This window comes from Balaenoptera musculus, chromosome 19 (genome assembly GCF_009873245.2).
Source record: "Balaenoptera musculus isolate JJ_BM4_2016_0621 chromosome 19, mBalMus1.pri.v3, whole genome shotgun sequence".
Classification (NCBI taxonomy): domain Eukaryota; kingdom Metazoa; phylum Chordata; class Mammalia; order Artiodactyla; family Balaenopteridae; genus Balaenoptera; species Balaenoptera musculus.
Window position 1 is genome coordinate 19,573,770 of NC_045803.1, and position 16,769 is coordinate 19,590,538.

Here is a 16,769-nt window from a genome sequence, read left to right on the forward strand (position 1 = left end):
TGAAACTCTCTTCTACAGAACCAGAATCAATCATTAACCTCTTTCATAAATTTATCATAATTGTATATTTGAGAGTTTACTTGTTTATTGTCTAAAGCTTCAAGATGGCAGGGATGATACCTTTTTTCTTTTTGTCCTCTGTGAAATCTGGGCCACCGTCAGGATGGGATGATACCTTTTTATTGGGACTACAGTCTAAGAGTCTAACACAGCCCCTGGAACATAATATTTGCTCAATAAATATTTCTCAGTGAATTTCAACGAACAGTCTAGTTCTAGACCCAGAGAATGTTATCTTATTCTTGCCTGGATTACATGGTATGTCATTAAATTTAAGAACAGACACCTGAAATATAAAGATAAGGCTTTCTCCTCATATCAGATGAACTAGTGTCCTCCATTTCCATCATGCTCTCCTAAATATTTTCTAGTGTAAATGATAAATGATACATGTTAAATACTACCTAGCACTCTTCATCTACAGTGTATGGCACTGAGCTATTGTTAATAATGGTTAATGGCCTTAATTATACTCAGGGGAAAAAATCTTTCTTAGCAATCCCAGTTTTAAAAATATTTGAAATAAAAATAGAGACAATGACACAACATCAAACACCTTCCATGGAGCTACAAAACTTTTTGCAAAGAGATACACTGCCTGCAAAGTGATTATAAATAAGTTTGCTGGTTAGCGAATTAAGTGTGTATTAAATATTTAAAACCATATACATATATATATAGAGAGAGCCACACTATGCGATCAAACAATGGCATTTTAAGGCATAGTCTGTCAGGTTTTCATTTAGATATTAATACAGTAACTTTCCCACAGTGATCTGTGTCACACCTATAAAACCTGGGGAGAGTGTTAAAACACGAATCAAGTTTTGTTAAGGGGTTAAAAGAGCTCATGCCACTGCCTAGCACTCACTATTGGTCATGGTGACTGGCTTAACTCTGAGTGGAAGCTTGATGTTCCCTCACAGCTGCAAGTAGAACAAATTGCTCTGTGACAGCTGGACAAACTATGCAAAAATATCTGCATCTTTACTATACTTAAACAACAAGCAGTTTATTCTCAAGGGGCAAAGTTTATTTAAGAAGTAATTATTTCTATTTATCAGCCTATCTTGATCAACTGAGAATGCCTATATTTTCTGAATACATATTAGAATTGGCTTTTGTAAAAAATCAAGTAACAAAATTAAATTAAATGACCTTACTCTACACATGATAGATTTATTTTCAAAAACAGAATCTTTCATAGGGAATTTTATTGCTTTTAAGTTTTAAGAATCTTTTGCTGGAATATTGAGTACTTAACTGCCAAATTATTGAAATGTACTCTAAGCACTGAAAATTACTATGGTAGTTTATACCCACATGAAACTGACGGATATAGACATCTTCTTATATTGCAACTAGACAAAATCTAGTCAAAAATAAGCCTATCATCCTAAGACTCAAGCTTAAAATTCACATTCTTTAACAAAGTAAGCAATACTCATGAAACCAGGAAGTGAAAGTTTCTTCGTGCTTAACTTATGTTTAAACAACTGCTATGAATTTTTAATTACTTCTACTTTTTTCTTTACTATAGAGTATTGTAACACAAGTATTAAAACTCTAGGATCATCACACTTACCTATAAGGCTTATCAGAGTTATGGATTCGTCTGTGGTTTCTGACACCAACGTACGTTGTACTTGTATAATCACATACATCACATCTATACTGTTTCTGGACCGAAGACTTATTCCCTGGACAAAGTATTTCACAGTTTTAGTGACGTGCTTTGATTAGATTAAAATGACAGCATTTACATTCCATTGTAAACAATATATACCACACAGTACTAACATTTCAATGAAGGCTTTCTCACTGTTTAATAAAGTTAACAAGTTTGAATGTAGCTTTACAGGTTCTCCTACATCTGCACTATCAGTGAATATAAAGTGAATATCATCTGATCTGTAAACATAGATACATTGGGTTAGCTTCTACATAACCTTGTACAAAATTCTAAAATATAATGAACCTGATGCCAGCTGCCCTGCTGATTGTGTAGCAGGTGAATTAACCAGAGATACACAGTTAATTTGAAAGGTGTTAGTCTAATCAATATTGGATATATTGTCTTAAGGAAACATTGATTTGTCAACAAGCTGTAATTTAATACTATAATACAACATTATAAAGTATGGCTACAAAGCATATCTAACAAACTCAATATAAAAAGCCCAAAGCTTTTTCACTCTGTAGGTTTCCTTTGTTTATAACTGTCAGCTATCAAAGCAACAACACAAGGGAAAGCAATGGCAAAGTATTAAGTGCTATATAATGTAGTATAATTATACCTAGTAAACGACAGGTTACAAGGACTAACATGAATATGCAGCTCTCTGAAATCCAGGAAACATGGATCCATGGGAACAGGCCTTGTCACTTAACTCACTCTGCAACAACAGGGCTAGGGAATTCAAATCAGGGTAAGCTTGAGGCAATACAAGCAGAATGAGTTGATCATAGGAAACTGTTCCTGAAGATACTCAGTGATTTATTTACGCTTCTGTCAGCACAAAGTCCACAGCCTATTCATAGCCTGACTGCTTTATATTCAGAAACAAAGCAAGCATAGAAGCTGAAGAACAAGGCACGACAGGAAGAAAGCTTAGGTAGAACACTAGCACACACTGCATAAAAGTAAAATTGGTGATACAAAAGAAAACCCACATGGAAATTTTAACAAAACAAAGAAAATCCTTAGGTTAAATTTAAGCTTTCTAAAATTGAAAATTTCTTTTGCTAATAACTACTTTTGCCAGGCAGAACAAAATGTCCTGATTTCCTGGTATAAATCTGTAACATTAATACACACACTAATCATAATTATAATCTAAGTATCACTCTTAATTGGTAGGTTAAAAACTTGGACTTGATTATAAGTGGCACTGCTCCAGATACAGTTAAAAAAAAAAAAAAAACTCTGAAAAAATGAAGTGTGAAATATTGGATAATGGTTTTGTGTGAGGAATATTACAGATCAATGACAACTAATAAAAATGACAGATGGAAAAACTTAATATAGCACAGAATGCGAGCCTGTGCTACTTCAAGCAACTGTTTCCAATGGAAAGAATATTGGATTTAAATTTCAAAAACTTGGGCTTAGTCTCTGCTCTGCCACTTAGTACCAATGTGATCATGGGCAAATTATTTCACCTCTTGAGGACTCAGTTTATTCATCTACAAAATGGAAATACTGGAACCTCCCAGCATGGTTTGGTAAGCCCAGGAGCATGCTGTACTCCTCCTTCACCGCAGTCTGTATGTTACCTGCATGTCTGTGTCAAGTCCGACCCATCACTAGCTGGAGACTCCCTGAGGGTAGGGATCTGCCTGTTTTGCTTACACAGAATCCCCAGGGCTTGGCAAATTATAGATTTACAATAAAGAACAATTTAATTAAATTTCATGAAGAAGCATCATATGAAAGTGCTTTGCCCAGAGCTCTCAGAGCACCTGTGGTGTTTGCTGACATACCTGTCAGTACAGTTTTGTGTTCCTCACTGGGCTGGGTACCTCGAAGGCAGTGACACGTCCACTGCACTCCAAGCACCTAGCACAGTATCCAGCTCAAGATGGGCACTCCGCGCCTTCTGGCAGAACAAATGTCTGAGGTACCATTACATTGGATCTCTGAGTCAAAAACGTGCCACAAGTTATCTGTGCTATTGTGATGGACGCAGACTGGGAGCCACAGAAGCATGCATCTCCCCTCTTGTTTAATTAGTTTATTAAAGGGTTAAAAAAGTTTTGATAAACATGAATTATTTTTATCTTCTTTGTGAGCTAAAAACTTGTTCTTCGGCCTGAAAACAAGATTTTGAAAGCTCTAATACCAAATCAATAAAGTATCAGTATAGATGTAAGTACACAGGAGGTTATCAGCCGTCTGAGTTGTTACACTACCACGATAGCGAACAGCAAATAGAGCCAAGTGGGGGTGTGAGGGTGGGGAGGAGAGGCATGGCAAGCAATTTAAAATCCATACGTGTAGCCCTAAGAAACAGAGCATGAGCCACAAAGAAAGGAGGCTGCAAAATGGAATGTGGTGGATAGACGCTAATGCCACGAAGCTCAAATTGGTTATTTTAATTTTGAGCTGACATTTCAATCTTTTTAATTCAAATTGTGCGTTTTAATTTGTTAACCCATTTGGCCAGTTTTAAATTATTGTTTTTAGAGACGGTGCTAGAAAAGACATATTCTACCGCTGGTAGTAACCACAGGTGGTGCCACTGAGTGAGTAGTACTTACTTTATTCCTTCATTAGAGATTTATGGCCCAAAGATATCAAATGTTTTAATGTCTCCTTTAAAGGGGATATGGAAACATAATGAATTAAAATAAAAGGAGGCATTTAGGGCTATTTTGTAAAAAGGAAACAAAACAGTTTTAGCTCAGCCATCTATGGCAGGAACAGATGCTATGTCATAAACTCCTTTTGCTTTGGATAGTTTTACAGGGATGACATCTGTTTGACAAGGGAATTTTGGTGCTACAGTGGTATCAAAATCAGTTCTTTCAGAAACATTCTAGAATCAGTTTTGCTTTCTGGGGTATAATTTAATGAAACATTATGGTAAAGCATTTTACTCTGCAGTTGTTCCTAACTTTAATTCTTAGGAAATCTAAAAAGGAAAGTCACCCCAGTATGTTTTACTTCTCATAAACACTATGTACTACACTTGAGACATTTAAAGTATATCAGTTTAAGTGAGCTGATGCAAGGAAGCACAGCTTATTACACTTTAATTCTCCGGATGTGGCATCCGCCTTTTCATGGAACTCTAATTAAATCTTTTGATTCTAATATTCCTATTAGCAGAAACTCGGCCGACTGGTACCTAACCAGTACATAAAAACAGCCTGTGTTGTGTTTTTAAATAACGCAGATGAAATCTGGCAGTTACACTTGGATAAGACTAAGATCACAGCAGGAAGCCTCAGTTAAAGATTGAGGTGGGGGTCTACCATCTGCAAAAGCTACGTTCTCAGTGGGTCAACTGGTACTGAGAGAGGAAAGGAGGCTTTCTTTCTGTGCTGCAGCCTCCCTGGCTTGCTGGCATGTCATCTCAGGGTTTCTGCTGTACTTTGGCTCTTATAGGACAGCACACATTGCAGAGTATATCTACCTATACAGTTGAGGCTGAGTACTTACTAATATAGTACTTCATTTAGTACTCAGAGATAAGATTCACTCACACAGTTTAAAAATAGAGGCGAATAGATGGAGCTTTAGTCCTGAAAATAACCCACATGACAACGAAGGGCATTTTTTACTTCATATGCTAGTCAATATCATCTATACAAAAAAATGCAGATACCTTCCTGAACACATTTTCCATCAGTTTTATCACTGGAAATTCTTGACTCATTAGAAGTTGCTATTGACAAGGTATCTGGAAGACTGTGTTGCTCTCTCTCATGGTTCCTCAGTTGACTCTAAAAAATTGAGAGAAATTAATATGTAATTTTCAATAAACATACTTATACAGTTACTAGGAGGCTGTAGAAGGAGTTAACTGCTTTCGTGGCCTAGTACCTAGAACACACTACTACCAATATTTAAAAATCAAACGTGTTAAAAGATTACTTGAAACATTTGACAGTTTATGGAAAGAAATACACTAGGGAAAACACAATCTTATCAAAAAGGCAGTTCCTCTTTTCACATTCTCTGAAAGGAAGCCACCACTGTCCGAGGGAGTGCTCATGCATGGCATGTGTGTGCTTCCTGAGACACTGGCGAGCCCAGAGGGAAGGGCAGAGTGTTCAGGATAACTCAGCACTTGCACAAAAACAAATCCAATCAGTTAACTTCTGCGCTTCAGCTGATTTCTGCCTTTAAATATCCACTAAATTTGTAAAAGAGACTTAGTTGGAACTGAGACTCCAAGGACATCTTCCTCCTTATGCCCACACCCATGAATCAAGAGTGCAGCAGCAAAAGAAGCTCCTGGAACTTGCCTTTGCAGCCTATTTGGATGGCTACTTGTCCAGTGGCCAGAGGTCATTTCAGAATTTCATGAGAGCAATCCAAGAGGCAGTGAATCTCAGACTCAAAGGCTTTTTAATTCCTGCTTACCTGTTTACTACCAGCTGGACCCCAATTCTGGCTAATCTGAGAAAAAAGTCGACATCCCAGTTAGCCCTTTACAATACACTCCCCACCCCCCCACACACAAACAGTCAACTGGCATATTGAAGAAAAGTTCTAAACCAATGATTCAATGAACACAAGTTGCCTTTACAAAAACAGTATTTTCATACTGGTTGTTGGTTTTAGGTAGCACTTAAAATGAAAATCACGGTCTAAGTAATCCTTGAAAGTACTGTAAACTTCCCATAAAATATAACATACATGGCTCTATTTCCACTGCGCTGTCTTTCATTAAGTCCCATAGTCCATGTTTGCTTGTGCAAGGATATAAATCACTGTTGGTTGGTTGTGTAGCAGCAGAAGTGAATGACTTGCATTTTGGGGCCACGTAAGATGAAAAATAGGTATTTTTTTGCATCGATGACATAGGGTTAAATTTGTGTAAGTCAAATGTGTGTACAATGTCCCTCCACTGTACATCCCCTTGTAATTCCCTTGCACTTTTTTTTTTTTTAAAAATATTTATTTATTTATTTATTTATGGCTGTGTTGGGTCTTCGTTTCTGTGCGAGGGCTTTCTCTAGTTGTGGCAAGCGGGGGCCACTCTTCATCGCGGTGCGCGGGCCTCTCACTATCGCGGCCTCTCTTGTTGCGGAGCACAGGCTCCAGACGCACAGGCTCAGTAATTGTGGCTCACGGGCCTAGTTGCTCCGCGGCATGTGGGATCTTCCCAGACCAGGGCTCGAACCCGTGTCCCCTGCATTGGCAGGCGGATTCTCAACCACTGCGCCACCAGGGAAGCCCTCCCTTGCACTTTAAAATCAACACACTTTAAAAAAAGATATACACATGGAAACACTAAACCAATAAACACAGGGCCTGTTAAGGAGGTGGCAGGCAGGGGGAAAAAGTCCTACACCAGACGACCCAGATTTCAGTCCCAACTTTAATACTAATTAGTTGGGATCCCATGGGCAGATTACCAAACTTTTCTGGGGCTCAGTTTCCTTACCTATAAAATGAGGTGGGTGGACTGTATCTACCAAGCTCCCTCCATGCTCTAAAATTCTAAGGTTCTCCGAATGATTTCATGAACCAATGCTTACCTTATAATGGAAGGATTCTTCACACTGCTTGCACTGGTATATTCTTGTTTTACAGTGGTTGATCATGTGGCTCTCCAGGTCTTTGCTATTGTCAGCTATGTGCTCACAGATAGGACACTGATAGGGCTGTCTCTGTCGATGGACTCGCAAGTGCTGCTTGATGTAGCCCTTGTTTCCGCTGGTGTAGTGACACAGGCGGCAGCGGTAGGGCCGGTCAGCGTTTGGGATGTACTCCACGACGTTGCTTCCTGACAAACTTGTATCACTGTTGGGTTGGCACTGGGCATTATCCTGCAACTCTTTCAAAATGTCATCATCGGAAGCGTTTTGGTCTGTCCTTTCCCTTAATTTTTCAATCACGGTGAGTAAGGACATGCTGATGCCTGTCTTAACTTGCCCGTCTGACAATTCCTGCCTACCCTCTGGGAGTGCTACTAAGGTAGAGTTGCTCTGGTTGAAACTAGTCAATCCCTCTGAAGAGTTTTTAAGTGGTGACATCATTTTAGAATATGCTGCCAACGTACCATCTACTTGCCTTTGTCCAGTGTCTGGATCTAAAAGCTTTATATTCCCGTAGTGCCCAAGGTTGGCTCGTGTTAGCTCTGCAGCTCTTATAGGCATGGTGACCAGGGCTTCTGCAGCTAATGAGTGTAGTCTGAGAGACTCAGAATTTGTCCTTCTTCGGCCTGGTGGGGCATTCTCATCAGTAGCCAGTCCTTTATTTATTAACTCGCTGTCTTTCTTCTCTGTATTGCTCCAGCCTATGATCAGCCCCCCAATATCGACAGTACATTTATCAGCATGATAGACTTCATCTCTTCCTTCACATCCAATCTTGGCTTCTGTCTGGCTCAGGTTTTTCCCCTCTTCAATTTCAGCATTCATGAGGAAATGTTTCTGCGAAAGAGTCTCTTCAGCACTTGGCAGACGCTCCACTATCACATTAACATGACCTTTTTTATTTGGGCTACTGCTAATGATTTTCTGTGCTGATGAAAGTAAGCTATCAGCAACCACATTCTCCTCTGCATCCGAAATCACCTCCAGCATTTCTTCCTCGTTAGGGTCGAGGGTAACTGACTGACTTAGATGAACGCCCCCTTCCACGCTCTGTTCTAAAGGAGACGAAGATGATAATGGTTCTGAGCTGCAAATCTGCACTTGTACTGATGGCCCGTTATGGATACTCAGTTCATTGTCTCCAATTGCAATGACTACTGCGTGGACCCCACCAGGTGCAGCGGCCACTGAAGAATCCAGCAAGCCTAGGGGTTCATTTTCATTTTCAAAGATTGGATAGGAGCAATCAACCTCCCCAGCATGTTTCCAAGCATGTGTTTTCAACATTCTCTGCTGGCCACAAGTGTAACTACAAAACAAGCATCGATACATGCCATACTGTTCGTAGGCATACCACTTCCTCCTACCCATTTCTGCCACAGACGCCGTTTGGATGGTATGAGTCTGTGGGCCGTCCACACTTACTGGGATGTCAGGAATGGTTTCATTATTTCTTCCTGAGGTTCCCTGACACAAAGAGTTGGTGGGGCTTACGCACTGTTGGGCTTTGGATTGAGTGTGACTGTTGGCATCGTTTTCGTGGTCATTTACCACATGAGCTTCAAGTTCCTCTTGGCTTTTAGATGTAATATGGCACTCTGCGCACATTAATATCACTTCATTCTGCTGACCGTGTTGCTTGATATGATCTTTTAACACAGAAAAAGATGATGACAGAAACTTACAAAGGCTACACTGGTAAGACATAGCCTTCCCATCGTTCTGGGCAAGAGAGTCAGGGGTAAAATGTATTTGTGACATCTCAGCCCTTCTATTATCAGCAGCAGGTGACTGGGTTACTTTAGCTGGAATCTCACCAGATTCTTGACTTTCAAGAGAGTGTGTTGCAGCACTTGAACGTGACCGTTTTTTGCCAATTAAAAGACATTTTTGTGACTTTTCATGTTCCACTATCTTGCTTAACTTCTGAATAACATGGATTAATGGATCTGTTTTAGTTTTTCTTTTTTCATCAATTTCCAGTGATGAACTGATGACAGTTTTGGCAGTCAACATAGCTTCCTGTTTCCCGATATCTGGCACCAACATGGCGACACTACTGCTTTCTTCCATAGCTAAAAAGGAGAATATATGACAGAAAGAATCACCAGGTTACAGGATCATTACAGGCATATAATTCAGGAAATCTAAACTACTCTTAGATTTAAGCTAATCTAAGTATTTTCTAACCTGGGAGTTCCATATCAATATACCTGGCTATCCTCAACAGAGACTTAAATTGCTTAGAATTTTTCTTTGGAATGCTGTCCCCTATCAAGACTGATGATTGAGATGTTTCCACCCTTCATTTCTTTCTTTGGAAATGACTTTAACAATCTACATCTCCTTTTTTCTTCACTTTCTTTCCCCTAGACATCTAGCTGGACCTAATCAGTACTCCTTCTCTTTTGCACAATGCCAGAAAAAAAAAAAAAGACTGCTATTCCATTATCAAAGGAATACAGCCATTCCCAGGGCATGTGGAACCACCTCAAGTTATTATGAAATACTATTCTGTAAAGTCAACACGTGATTGATACAATTCTTGGGAGACAACTTCTTACACCAAATATAATTGTGGTTTTATTACTAAAAGCATGTTTTTGTTTTTGTTTTTATTTTTTCTCCCTAGATCTTTGGAATTGTGAAAATATGGGCATGTAACCTATTGTAAAGGGCACAGAGTATTTTGAGAAGTATCATGCAAATGAAACTAAATAAAAGCAATGATCCAGTTCCTTCTTTTACTTCCTTTGATTTATTTTCCTGAAGATAAACCACAAACTATGCTGTGGTTTTTTCTAGAGGTCATATTAGCGGTCAACTATTACTCATACACACATACATTTTTTTTTTCTGAAAGGGAAAGGGGCATCGGAGAAGGAAAAAATTGATATTCTAGTCGTGTTTTAGGTCTAAAAAAAGCACAGAGGCCTTAAAAAAGTCATTTCCTACAGGTTATCTGTAGGTTCTAGTAATGTGTTATGGCCGAGGAAGTCATTAACATAAAATGCTTATCTTTCAGCCTAAATCTTGAATACTCTATTTCCTGGCAGTACTTTCATTTCAAACATTTCCTTTGGCTTAAAGTGAGATTAATTTGTTGACTTGGATCACATTTTTAAGTTTAGGCTTTTTTCCAGCAACAAGTTTTGTTTTTCCACATTTTAGGTGCATTCTGGAATCTTACTCACAACATTCAATAAATGCCAGCAAAATTTCTAGTGGCACTAGCTATAGACCAAAGATCATACTATTCTTAAACCTCAGTCACAGGCTCTGAATTCTTTTCAGGAGGTGAATCATGGCTCCTCTTCCCTCGAATGGCTGAATCAACATATAGGGGCCCTTTAGCCACTGCCAAGATCATACCTAAACTCCCACAAGACCTCACCAGTGCTCTGACCAGCTGCAGGCCCAGTTCTCCCCCATCAACTGACAGCAGTTATGGCTTTTCCTCTCATTTTCTACTCTTCGTGGCACACTAACTTTCTATACCCAGACCCATGTCATGCAAAAAGGTAAACATTTTACTCTCAGCTTCTTCAGTACTACTTCTTCCCTCTGTCCTGATACTCTGCTCTGTGCGATCAGCTTTTTTCTCTTCCACTTCTAGCTGCACTCCCAGCAGGGAATGCATTCCACAGCCATTACAACAATGACAGCTATGCCAGCTCCCCAAGGCCAGTGGCCCTTTAGCCACTGTCTCCCCTAAACAACCTGAGGGCATTACCTCTCAAAAGACTAGCTCCTTTACATCTTTCTCAAGTAGAAAGAACAGAAATGTTTTTAAATCTCTACACTCAACCTTAAGTCACTAAAGAAGGGACTGGTGGGGGAAACAATTTGTTTCTTTAGAAAAACCCTTTGTGACTTCATAAGTCACCTTATTGCCCGAGAATTCCACATTTTTAGGCCAAGGGAAGCTTTGGCTCTTCATGTGATTACTGATTTCCCTCTAGGGTCATTCACTTAAGGCTTTATTTCTTTCAATTCAATTGTTAAATGCAAATGTCTTAAATAATAGCTAATAGGAATCCCTGAACATTTAATTTCTTACATAAGATTTGGTGCACTACTATAGATGGAAGGTCTCCTTCCCATGAAATGTGACATCCATGTAGGCTGACTGATAATCTGGAGGTTAACCAGTGAATATTTGCTCAACAGACTTTGCACACCCACCGGGTTACAAAGGTGACTCATTATCCTTCTTCTATTTAATGACATAATAGGAGGGAGACAGAGCAGTGCAAACTTGCTCCCTGTGGATATTTCAGTGTGTACCTTAAAAAGAAAGCAAAATGAAGAAGAGGAGGAGTTCATCTTATCTCAAGAAAAAGACTAATACAAAAGAATCTGACAAAACATTCAGATTTTAAAGCTGTGTCTGCTCAGGCATTAAGAGCTAATGGAAATTTGCAGCAGATGCTCCAATTTTCCCTGAACATTTATGTAAGTATCTCATTTTAGAGGCTGCATACATTTGGGGATAAGTACAGAAATGGCACCTATAAAACAGATATGACAACATAAAATACATCAAGAAACACCTGAAAAACCATTTGGGGTCCACATGGCAAAGTCGATGCACAAGTCTCATTAAAACAAAAGGCTTTGTTAAAAAAGGTTAGATAAACAGCTCATAATAAAGTATACACAGAGAGGAAGTTAAGTTGAATATTGGCCAACTCAAAATTTTCACCAAAATTTCACTTAGGCCACCAATGTGCGTGTGTGCTGAATACATATGGGATTACATGTTGTGAAGTAAAATTTGAATAATAAAAGAGATAAAAATAAGGAGTACAGATTCAATCCTAGTGGCTCAAGATTGCCGACAACCTGGATTATGATAATCCGCATACTATCCATGACCTCCAAGAAGAGATCAAGCTGAATGAAACCTAAAAAAAAAAAAAAAAATACCAACGGGGAGTGGGGGCGAGTGAAGAGGTTGAGGATATAAAGTAAGAACGGCAAATTTTCTAGCTGGAATCATGAGTATCTAGGAGTTCATTATAATATTCTTTCTACTTGTGTAAATGTTTAAAATTTTTAAAAATAAAAAGTTAAAGGACTTCCCTGATGGCACAGTGGTTAAGAATCTGCCTGCTAATGCAGGGGACACGGGTTCGATCCCTGGTCCGGGAAGAGCCCACATGCCGCGGAGCAACTAAGCCCGTGCACCACAGCTACTGAGCCTGTGAGCCACAACTGCTGAGTCTGCGTGCCACAACTACTGAAGCCTGCGTGTCTAGAGCCCGTGCTCCGCAACAAGAGAAGCCACCGCAATGAGAAGTCTGTGCACCACAATGAAGAGTAGCCCCCGCTCGCCGCAACTAGAGAATGCCCCCGTGCATCAATGAAGAACCAACGCAACCAAAAATAAACAAACAAATAAATAAATTTATAAAAAAAACACAACATTATGTACAAGCCACCAAGCCAAGTACCAAGAAGAATGGAGAAAATTTTAAATTTATAGTACTCACAGAGTTTAAAACTGAGTTAAGTGGATAAGACTAACATATTTAGAAGTTAAAAAGAATTAACAGCTTTAAAATAACCCAGCAGTATACAAGATGAAATAGTCAGAAGGCAACACCCAATGACCAAATCCTAACAGAGACTGAAGAGCTCATTTTGGTCTAGGAAGGGAAGAAAAGGCTTCTTGAAGAGGTAAGATGTACACTGTATTCCAAAAGAAGAGCATGCTGGACGTTACCCATTTGCCCCTCTGGACTGTCTCCTCTTTTCCACTCTGCTCTCTATCCCAGGAGGGATTACATCATTAGGCTCCCACGCCCTCTGGTTGAGTTATGTCAATGGAGAGCCATGAGAGGAGATCAGAAGAAGGCAGCAAAGGGAGATCAAGACATTCATTTCCCTGGTTCCCTCCCTCTAGGTCACCCTGAAGTGGCTGTGTTCCTCAACAAAAGGCCATTCTCTCCAGGCAGGCTATTCTACAGGACTCTCCCTTCTCCTGATGCTGCGAGCTCCGTATGACAGAATTATTCCTGTGGTTTGCCTATACAAATCCTACAACTTTATAAGTATCTTTGTAAATACATCCTCCTTGAATTATCCTAATTTGAGTGTGCCATTTTGCTTTCTTGGAAATTTGTTGACAAGAAAGCAGCCATAACATTAGATTTTCAGAAGCGAGAATAAGCATGCTATCTAGGGATTAGTGAAAAGATCAATATGGCTGAACAATAAGGTTTACTAGGATGAGGAAAGACTATAGACGTCAACAAAACACAGGTTTTTCTCATTTGGAATCTTTAGACATAACATTCGACCAAATATATCAAATTGTTATAAATAAATAAATAAATAAATAAATAAAAGTTGTATCCCAAGCCAGAAAAGTTCTACAACCTTCTCCACTGAGTCTCAAGTCTTCCCTAAACAACGGAATCCCATAGGCAAAAGCTAATAATTAATGTCTTTCCCAAAAATAAAGCCAAATTATTTCAGTTGTCTTTATTTCCTTACAATTTGCTATTTGGTTTATTTGTACATCTAATTAGTTCCTTTCAGTTATGGCCGTATGGTTATCATACGTAAAATCAAGTTGAACAATTCATGGGGGCTTGGGTGGAGCTAGAGAAAGGCTGTAATTTTCTGTGAACATACAAAGACAGTTCAGTTTGTTATATAAAGAATCTTTTCTTTCAGACTAAGAATTTGTTCTTTCCAATTAGAAAAAAATTGTGTTATAGAAGTAATGGCCAATTCCTTGTTCTTCCACATTATCGTAATTGTAAAATATATCCATTTTGCTCCAGCCAAAAGAAGGCAGGGGACATAGCTCGTGGGTCCCTCTCCTAGAGGAACCTCAGCTGTGTGACCGTAGGCAAGTCACTGTTTCTGAGCATTTTACATTCTGCAGATGTAAAACAAGAGTTGTGCTGGATGAACTTTCATGTTCCTGTCCTATAAACTGCCTATAAAAAGCTACCTTGAAACTGCTTACACGTTATTTATAGATTTACCTTACTAACATCAGCTATAATTTACTTGAATTAAAATCTCCTTAGCTTAATTATTAATTGCCCACAAAGAAAAAACCAAGTGTAAATATCAAAGTATATGAATTTCATAGTATAAAATTTCTTAGCTGGCATCGAGCCTGAGAGAATATTTGAATTTGGCAGCTGCAATTAACACATAAGGTCTAACTAATGTTAACCAATATTCAGATTTAACATTTACTGAGCACCTATAATGTGCCAAGCAATGTGCGGGAGACTACCAAAATAAGTAAGAGGGAACCCTTGCCCTTGAGGTGCTCACAGACCAGAGAGTAGTGCCAGTGTAGATTCTGTGTATTACTCATGAAATTCCTGGTAATACTGGCCTCTTTATTTGCAGATAAGGAATCTGAGGTTCACAGATGCAAAGTAATAGCTAGTTTAAGAATTGGAATCCAGGCCTATCTGATTCTAAATCCATCCTTTCTCAATACACCAATTTTCCTCTTAATACTCAGTGTGAACAAAAAAATGTATTAAGTATAAATACTGAAAAGAGCAACAGCCCCTTACAGCTAGGCAGTATCAAACATGTTATGTCTGAGCTTCATTAAGTCTTTGGGACAGGCTAGGTGGGTGTTACACAATTCTACAAATAAGGAAACACTCAGTGCAGTTTAAGTGACTTACCCAAGGTTACATGGCTGTTAAGTGGCAGAGCCTGTGTCTTTCAAATCAATTCCTGAAATTAATACAGTCCCCTGGATCGATCTTCAAAATCCAGCTGTGGCCAAGAACGAAAGTACATAGTATCAAACATTTCTCTTTCTTGGTGAAACAAAGTAATGATTTTTTTTTCCGGCAGTGAAAAATTGCCCAATATTGCATGTCAAAAAGAAATTCAGAGGAAATGTTCACGCAACCCATTACGTGACGCAAATTTACATAATTTACCTAACAAGCAGATTCCAGGATTTTGCACCAGTTAGAAAAAATAGCTCTGGAAACTTCTCCAATAATTGTGTATTTTATGTTTTAGCTCAGAATTTATCTAATTAACTCAAAATACTATTGGTTTTACTGATAACACTTTCTAATAAATAAGAAACTATAAATTGTTTATTGCCATTTTAATCTTAACCAAAACTACAATCTAAAGGGTGACTGCAAACTTCCAGCAGTTCTACAACTGAACGGCATCATGAAAGATAAAACGCAGGGTACTGACCTATATATCTTCTAAGGCACTTTCCTGCGCTGGTCCTACATTTCTTTGCTACTGTTTCTTATACTACCTAGAATGAATCTAAAAGATCAAAGAATGGTATTCATTTCACCTAGAATGCAACTTTATCGATTATGGTTAAGTAAACAGTTTACTGCCAGGGCAGAAAGCACGTATTTGGCTTTCCCCTGAAATTAATTTTAAACGAGTTAGTGAAGTAAAGAAATGAAGAGCCAGGCTTTCTCTTTTAATCAGTAATGCAACCCATACATTGAATCAGAGCAGAGTACTGAAGAAAGTACAAACTCAAAGAACAAATGCAATTACTGATAAATCCAGTAATTGCCGGATAGGAGCGATGCAGACTGACAGCAAATTACAGCCCACTGCAGTACTAAAAAGATCGCCTACGGGCTGGGATGGTGGCCTCTGCCTAATTAATCATCCAGGCCTTCCACACACAAACCATTCACTACGGATGCCCCCAGGTCTTACACGGTGGGAGCTTTTCCCAATGATCTCAGCGATCTCTGGGGAGACCACTTCATGGAGGAGGCTCGAAATAGGTGCAGAACACCAGAACGGCGTCTATGTACTAGCTTTTCCTCCACCAAGCAGTGGCTTGGGAGATGCGGGTTGAGAAAAGAAATCAACAGACGCGGTGAGGACACCGTTGTTCGCTCCATCCCGACAGGCCTAAGGGGTTTCACACGTGTAAAGGGGAGGGAAGCGACACCCGGCGGGCCTGCCTGCGGGCCAGGCTGGTGAGAGTACGCGGGCAGCGGCAGGTTCCCCCCCACCCCCAGGTGCAGGGCAAGCCCGGGGTCTCCACAGGCCTTGCTGTGGGCGGCACAGAGGACTGAAAAGGGACACGGAACTTGGGGCATGTGGCCAGCATCGGGCGGGTGTCTGCCGGCTGAGGAAGCCGGAGCCGGTAGAGGCCTGAGGGGAGGACGCACATGGCCGGCGGCGGCGCTAACAGCGGGCGGAGGGGTGGCCCCGGGGCGCGGTACCTGCGGTCGGGCGGCGGCTGCTGCTTCCGCGAGCCTCCTTTGGCCGGCCAGGAGCCCGGCCGTGCCCTCGCCCTCGTCCTCGCCCACCTCTCTCCCTGCTCTTCTCCCTCTTTTCCCCCGCTTTTCCCCTCCTCATCCGGAGCTCCAAAATGGCGGCGCTGGGGACGGATCACGTGAGCCGCGGGCAGATCAGGTGACCCGAGTGGCGGGCGGAGGGGG

The 16,769-nt window shown here is 40.1% G+C and overlaps 1 protein-coding gene across 7 annotated transcripts in view; it reads right to left on the bottom strand.

Moving 5' to 3' along the window:
* The window catches only part of ZNF507 (zinc finger protein 507), a 47,738-nt gene extending 31,013 nt beyond the window's left edge, over window positions 1-16,725 (bottom strand). For 4 of the 7 annotated variants that reach the window (XR_005017457.1, XM_036833582.1, XM_036833583.1 and 1 more), the window contains exons 1-5: window positions 16,551-16,700; window positions 7,273-9,407; window positions 5,391-5,508; window positions 1,646-1,760; window positions 121-215 (exon numbers count right to left, since the gene is read on the bottom strand). Coding sequence is in view for 6 of the 7 variants with exons in the window: in XM_036833582.1 (XP_036689477.1) it covers window positions 121-215; window positions 1,646-1,760; window positions 5,391-5,508; window positions 7,273-9,407; window positions 16,551-16,686 (2,599 nt within the window). In the remaining variant the exon portion in view is untranslated. Of the gene's footprint in view, window positions 1-120; window positions 216-1,645; window positions 1,761-5,390; window positions 5,509-7,272; window positions 9,408-15,002; window positions 15,097-16,550 lie in introns of all 7 variants that reach the window. The other 3 variants (XM_036833581.1, XM_036833584.1, XM_036833580.1) reach the window with 3 other exon arrangements.
* Window positions 16,726-16,769: the final 44 nt, after the last annotated feature.